General features: G+C 37.7%; 1 protein-coding gene across 2 annotated transcripts; it reads left to right on the plus strand.

The window, feature by feature from the left end:
- The first annotated feature begins 750 nt into the window (after positions 1–750).
- Positions 751–6143, plus strand: LOC107768359 (5-methyltetrahydropteroyltriglutamate--homocysteine methyltransferase). Of its 2 annotated transcripts, none has more exons than XM_016587480.2 (12): positions 751–1114; positions 2270–2624; positions 2716–2803; positions 3160–3287; positions 3368–3759; positions 3850–4013; positions 4197–4277; positions 4370–4536; positions 4616–4721; positions 4850–5100; positions 5217–5418; positions 5505–6143. In XM_016587480.2, exons 2-12 carry the CDS (start codon positions 2275–2277, stop codon positions 5871–5873), a joined length of 2298 nt encoding a protein of 765 aa, XP_016442966.2. In that variant the 5' UTR covers positions 751–1114; positions 2270–2274; the 3' UTR covers positions 5874–6143. The 2 variants fall into 2 exon arrangements, with proteins under 2 accessions (XP_016442966.2, XP_016442967.2); XM_016587481.2 differs by having other exon boundaries at positions 832–1283.
- The last annotated feature ends 1299 nt before the right edge of the window (positions 6144–7442 follow it).

The raw sequence follows: 7442 nt of genomic DNA on the forward strand, positions 1-7442 counted from the left end.
ACGCCTTGTTATTTTCGGTCCCAACAAGTATAATATAATTTTTGCACCTTTTTTGGTACCTTTTTTGTTTCAATTAAAAATATTATTTTAGTAGTTGCTTTTGCTTATAATTTAACAACAACCTATCCAATGTAATCTCACAAGTAGGATTGTTTAAACCTTAATATTTTATTTTTTAAACACAAGGGGTAATTGTATTTTTTAATTAATACACTAATTAAAGGTAGAGTGTAACAACGAACTAGATAATGACAAAATTTACGATTATATCATGTGAAACAATCTGAATCGAGCCATCAAATAGCTTATCAATTGGAACTAATAGCTTGTTTGATCATGTTTTTTCTAGTCAAAAGTACTTTTTTGTCAAAAGTATTTTTTCTGAAGTTAAGTTGTTTGACCAAGCATTTAGAAGGAACAAAACTACTTTTGAGTATAAGCAGAAAAAATAGCTTCGTTTCAAAACACTTTTTTGAAAAATACTTTTGAAAAAAATATACTTAAAAATATTTTTTAAAAGCTTGTTCAAACTCTAATTGGTGCTCAAAAGTATTTTTCAAAATAATTAGTCAAATACAAATTGCTTCTCACCAAAAATACTTTTTTGAAAAACACATTTTAAAAGAAGCTGATTTTAAAAGTTTGGCCAAACACAATATAATTACTTATATTTTACAACCAATCAAATAATACTTCATTTAATTACCTAGACCAAACCTGATAGTTATAAATTATCCAATGAAGAACTAGACAATGCAAGGGGAACCATCTTTTTTATTTTTATAAATTAAAAAAAAATGTTTCTCAAATGAAGGGGAGTCTCAACTGAATTTGTACAACTGTTGGGAGTGGTAGGTAAAAGTCACCACTTTCAACAGAATCACTTCTCCGCCCACCTCTTGTTGCCCACGCGCTAGCTCATAGCGCGTTAGCCAAGTTTAATATTTTACATTTTCAAGATCCATCCAACTCCAACCACCCCCCTCTTTCTATATATAATATACTGCAGCGATTCCTCGCTTCAAACTCGTGTCTCGTTCCCCTTCTTCTTAATCTTAAGGATCAAGAACCAATAGTGGTGTAAATCATATACCGGTTCTTTCTCTTCCTAAAGGTACGCTCTGTCATTCGTCCCTTTCTGTGTCTCTTCTCTACCACCCATTTCTTGTTCTAAATTCTTCAACTTCTGTTTTTTAGTCGTGTTTTCTCCTTTTGAGTGTTCTTCCTCAAGATTGTTTGATTTAGCAACACCAATTTGGTCTTTGTTTGCTTTAGATCTATTGGTATGTACTTAACCATTTCATAATTCTATTTTGGCACAGTCAGGGTCCATTTCAGGTTCAGCTTTTTAGTTCTTTTTCTTTTGATTTAGATCTATTGTTATTGGAAGTTCAGTTTTTTTTAGTACCCCAAATTGGTTTCTTGATTTGATGTGAATCTGTTGGTATAAACCAATCTGATCTAATGCTTTAAATTCTGCTAGTATGTGGTATTTGTATTTCTATGCATGAGAGTTGAGTTTCAGATCTGTGTGATATGGGGTGTAGATCTGGATACAGGTATTTGTCAATTCATTGGATCTGTCTTTGTGAAATTTTGTTTGAGTATGGCAGCATTGTTTATATTGGATGAAACTTAGATCTGGAGGTTCTTGAAGTTGATAGATCTGATTGTATAATTGGGTTATTCAATAAGTGGAGTACTATATGATTGAACACGACATGCTTTCTGTACTGGGCTTCCCTTTTACTGTCTTGTGTTTCTATCCCCGTTTAATGGTAGTAGCAGTATAATATATAGCAACTGTAAAAGAGGGGTCACGGGATAAGCTTCAATCTGGGTTGATTATCTTATTTATAACTTAGCATTGTGTACTTGTTTGGTGTTTGTACATTGTCTAAAATTTCATTCTCTGTTTAGTAGCAGTAGTAGTACAATACTATATGACAATTGTTACTTTTTCACTTGTCAAGAAAATTTATTACTGTGAGGGGACAAGCTCAGCTTTCTAGTAATGTACTTTCTGTGGACATTCATTACATATTTAATTAGAGCAACACGTGCAAGTGCTCCCAACCCCCATTCCAAAAACTTTTAAATAATAATACTACTACTTAGCTGCATATCATTTTAATTCCCTTTGAGTATGTCAATGTGATGTTTCTACCAGTTTTAACAAAATGTTATATTTCTACCAGATTTAACGAATGTGATCTGTTTAAATATCCTGATTGAGTTCTTGTCTGATTGGCTGTATTTGGTGAATCAGCAAAAATGGCATCTCACATTGTTGGATATCCCCGTATGGGCCCAAAGAGAGAGCTGAAATTTGCTCTCGAGTCTTTCTGGGATGGGAAGAGCAGTGCTGAGGACTTGAAGAAGGTGGCTGCAGACCTAAGGTCTTCCATCTGGAAACAGATGGCTGATGCTGGCATCAAGTACATCCCCAGCAACACATTCTCTTACTATGATCAGGTGCTTGACACAACTGCAATGCTCGGTGCTGTCCCAGCTAGGTACAATTGGGCCGGTGGTGAGATAGCATTTGACACTTATTTCTCCATGGCTAGAGGAAACGCCTCTGTCCCTGCTATGGAGATGACCAAGTGGTTTGACACCAACTAGTAAGTAACATATCAATCTTTCCCTTTTCATATGTAAGAATTATCTTGATTTCCACGTACTTATAGATGATTTGTTTGCTGTTTGATCCAGCCACTTCATTGTCCCTGAGTTGGGACCTGATGTTAACTTTTCTTATGCTTCTCACAAGGCAGTAGATGAGTACAAAGAGGCCAAGGGGGTAAGTGACTTCATTTTCTTATTTTCAATTTATGAGACATATTTGTTATATGTCCTATTAGAGGAGAAGTCTCTTAAATTTGAGGTAGCATGTCTGCTACGGGGGATTTACCTTCCGTGCCAATTATTTATAATGGTGAGAAACTTGTGATACATATTGGATGGTGAGAAGGTGGCAGTACATTTTCTTGTTTCCATTTTTCTTAGGAACAGGGGTCACCACTGATGTTAATCTTTATGATCCTTATACCAAATACAGAATGTAAAATCTATTGTTCATATGAAACTTTTCTTTATTTACTTCACGAAAATAAGAGATTAAATTGGTGAGTAAGTATCTTGACATTTTTATTGCAGCTTGGTGTAGACACTGTTCCAGTCCTTATTGGCCCAGTCTCATACTTGTTGCTATCCAAACCTGCTAAGGGTGTTGAGAAATCCTTCCCTCTTTTGTCACTTCTTGACAAAATCCTCCCAATCTACAAGTACGAAAGTTTTTTCTCTTTCCTTTGTCACACCCTATTTCCAGTCCATTCCATCTTTTAACATAAAATTATTGATGCAGGGAAGTTATTGCGGAATTGAAGGCTGCTGGTGCTTCTTGGATTCAGTTTGATGAACCTACACTTGTGTTGGATCTCCAAGCTCACCAATTGGAAGCCTTCACTAAGGCCTATGCTGAGTTGGAATCATCTCTGTCTGGTCTTAATGTTCTCACTGAAACCTACTTTGCCGACGTCCCTGCTGAAGCATTCAAAACCCTCACTGCTTTGAAGGGAGTTACTGCCTTTGGTTTTGACTTGGTTCGTGGAACTCAGACCCTTGATTTGATCAAAGGTGGCTTCCCTTCAGGCAAGTACTTGTTTGCTGGAGTGGTTGACGGAAGGAACATCTGGGCAAATGATCTTGCCGCATCTCTTAACCTCCTGCAATCTCTTGAGGGTATTGTTGGAAAAGGTTTGTAGCTCATGCCTGTTGCACTCGATAGTAGATTTTGCATGTGGTTTGGTTCAGATGATAACTCTTTCTGTATTCTTCTTTTTGCAGACAAACTTGTTGTCTCCACATCTTGCTCACTTCTCCATACTGCTGTTGATCTTGTCAATGAGACTAAGCTAGATGATGAAATCAAGTCATGGTTGGCATTTGCTGCCCAAAAAGTCGTTGAAGTTAACGCTTTGGCCAAGGCATTAGCTGGTCACAAGGATGAGGTAATACTTTATCTTAACTAAGTCATCTTTAAAAAAGTGGCTGCCAAAAATATATCTTTGTCCATTCTTATATAAAACATATTGAGAAAAGCGACTTCCAATAACTAAAGTTATTTTATTAACTCTTGTTATATGTGAACTGATATCTCTTTCATGGTTAAATTTCTTGGATTTTACTTTCAGGCGTTCTTCTCTGCAAATGCTGCCGCTCAGGCTTCCAGGAAATCCTCTCCAAGAGTGACAAATGAAGCTGTCCAAAAGGCTGTAAGTGAAGAACTAAGAGATTGTTAACTCCTGATGACCTTGTTTTGAGGATCACGTAGTACTTACCAATTTATGCTCTTTTGATTACTCAGGCTGCTGCTCTTAAGGGTTCTGACCACCGCCGTGCTACAAATGTCAGTGCTAGACTTGATGCCCAACAAAAGAAACTTAACCTCCCAGTTCTCCCAACCACCACCATTGGGTCCTTCCCTCAGACGGTGGAGCTTAGGAGAGTTCGCCGTGAATACAAGGCCAAGAAGTGAGTATTATCACCTGTTATTTACTTGTTTGTTCTCAGATTCCTTGAACCTGGCTTCTCATAATGTCTTATGTTGTAGGATCTCTGAGGAAGAGTATGTTAAGGCCATCAAGGAAGAAATCAAGAAGGTTGTTGATCTCCAGGAAGAGCTCGACATCGATGTCTTGGTTCACGGAGAGCCCGAGGTAAGGCAAATTACCTTGATTTACCGGCAAAGCTAAGCTGTACTTTACTCCTTATTACTTTCATGCATATTTTTCTGCCTTAATATTTTTTATGGATTTTAATAACTTTGGATGTTCAATGCTTACAGAGGAATGATATGGTTGAATACTTCGGAGAGCAGCTTTCTGGTTTTGCCTTCACTGCTAATGGATGGGTTCAATCTTATGGATCTCGATGTGTGAAGCCACCAATTATCTATGGTGATGTGAGCCGCCCCAACCCAATGACTGTATTCTGGTCAACAACAGCTCAGAGCATGACCAAGCGCCCAATGAAGGGAATGCTTACCGGGCCAGTTACCATTCTCAACTGGTCTTTTGTCAGAAATGACCAGCCAAGGTAACCTTTTACCTCCTTATAAGTCGGGAACAGGGGAGAAGATCCATTTAAAATCTCTTATAATAATTTCTTATAGTGTTACAAGTCAATGTTGATGTGTATATCTCCGTTTCCAGATTTGAAACTTGCTACCAGATTGCTTTGGCCATTAAGGATGAAGTGGAAGATTTGGAGAAGGCAGGCATCACTGTTATCCAAATTGATGAAGCTGCTTTGAGAGAGGGGTTGCCTCTAAGGAAGGCTGAGCACACTTTTTACTTGAACTGGGCTGTCCACTCCTTCAGAATCACCAACGTCGGCATTCAAGACACCACCCAGGTCCTCAATCTGACATTGTTACTTCAACTTTGAACTTGTTTATTATCTCTGCTTCTTGTTCACGAGTCGTTTTTTGTGTCTGGCAGATCCACACCCACATGTGCTACTCCAACTTCAATGACATTATCCACTCCATCATTGACATGGATGCTGATGTGATCACAATTGAGAACTCACGGTCCGATGAGAAGCTCCTCTCAGTTTTCAGGGAGGGAGTGAAGTATGGTGCTGGAATTGGCCCCGGTGTCTATGACATCCACTCCCCTAGAATACCATCAACGGAAGAGATTGCTGACAGAGTTAACAAGATGCTTGCTGTTCTTGACACCAACATCTTGTGGGTCAACCCAGATTGTGGTCTCAAGACTCGCAAGTACGCTGAGGTAAAGCCAGCCCTCGAGAACATGGTTTCTGCTGCCAAGGCCATCCGCACCCAACTTGCCAGCACCAAGTGAGTCAGATTGAAGGCGTGGGGACATTTCAAATTCCCTTTTTCATGGTGTTCTTACACTTGAAACAGAAAATTTTATGTTGATTTTTAATGATTGTGTTGGCAACAAAATATTGTTGTGTAGGTTAGTCCTGCCCGCTGGGCATTTTCTTCTCGTCTTTGAGCCATTTCGTTTTCCGACGAAATTATATCCACTGTATTATGATGTTTCTGGGCCGATATTGTTACTATGCGTTACTTCATACATTTTGACAGTGACATTTTCATTCACAAATTCATTCATGTGTCTTAGGTAAATTCATTCATATTGCAATCTCTCACCCACAATCCCCTTCATATCGAGATGGATTGCAATCTTACTTTATTGTATTTGGAGTTGCTCTTTGATTCTCTACCACGTATCAATCAAGAGTATGTTAAGGCCATTCTCTTCTACGTATCTCTATTTGGAGTTGCTCCTTGATTCTCTACTACATATCCCTAATTTAAGGGAATTATGCCACCCGTACATGTATCAACCCCTAAAAATTAGTTTGCACTAGTTCCCTAACCGCCCTAACTATGTATCAACACCTAAAAATTAGTTTGCACTAGTTCCCTAACCGCCCTAACTATACTATGTCCTGCAAATCCTTAATTACCTAATACCCCCTCAGTTTTATTTTAGGTGAACAGAAGTAATTGCCCACTTTTTATGAAAGAAAGAAAGACTTTTGGAACTTGTAATTTTATATACAACAACAATAAACTTTAGGTGAACAAAAGTAATTGCCCACTTTATGAAAGAAAGAAAGACTTTTGAAACTTGTAATTTTATATATAACAAACAATAAACTTTAGGTGAATATAAGATATTGCCCACTTTTTATGAGCAAAAAAAGACTTTTGGAGCTTGTGAATTTTTATATAACAATAATAAACCCAGACCTTATCCCTATTTTATGGAGGTAAAGAAATTATTTCTGATAGAACCCATGTTCAAGGTAAAAGTGAAAATGTATTTGAGTTTCGTTCTCCTATTTGATGCTTTTCGTATGTGTGTTTGTGGTTTTGTGATTTACATGGGTGATTGGTTTGGCTTCGAAAAAGTTTGAGAGTGAATTGAGGCACTTAGTCTCATTTTGGAAGCTTAAGTTATAAGAGTTGACCAAAGTTTGACTTTGTGTAAACGACCTCAAATTTGTGTTTTGATGGTTCCAATAGGTTGTATGGTGATTTTGAACTTAGGTGTATATTCGGAATTAGATTTGGAGGTTCCTATGATATTTTGGCTCTATTTACCGAAAGTTGGCAATTTGTAAGAGTTCATAGGTTTGATCGGGGGTTGACTTTGATAATATTGGAGTCGGATTGTTGTTCCGGAACTTGGTATAGGTTCGTTATCACATTTGAAACTTATGTGCAAATTTGATTGAAATCCGGATTGGTTAGACTTGAATCGGACACGTGGTTGCAAGTTAGAAGTTCTTGATATTAAGAGAGTGATTTTGATTGGCGATTCTTGGTTTTAATGTTATTCGTGGTGTTGCGAGCCCTTGGACAAGTTTGAACAAGATATTGGGACTTGTTAACA

The sequence above is a fragment of the Nicotiana tabacum genome, chromosome 19 (genome assembly GCF_000715075.1).
Source record: "Nicotiana tabacum cultivar K326 chromosome 19, ASM71507v2, whole genome shotgun sequence".
In the NCBI taxonomy this organism is placed as follows: Eukaryota; Viridiplantae; Streptophyta; class Magnoliopsida; order Solanales; family Solanaceae; genus Nicotiana; species Nicotiana tabacum.

Bases quoted from the DNA above. Each gene is read 5' to 3' on its own strand.
- LOC107768359 (XM_016587480.2), top strand. From the start codon at position 2,275: ATGGCATCTCACATTGTTGGATATCCCCGTATGGGCCCAAAGAGAGAG. The intron at 4,014-4,196 runs GTAATACTTTAT...TTTTACTTTCAG, and splicing joins TAGCTGGTCACAAGGATGAG to GCGTTCTTCTCTGCAAATGC. The intron at 5,419-5,504 runs GTCCTCAATCTG...TGTGTCTGGCAG, and splicing joins GCATTCAAGACACCACCCAG to ATCCACACCCACATGTGCTA.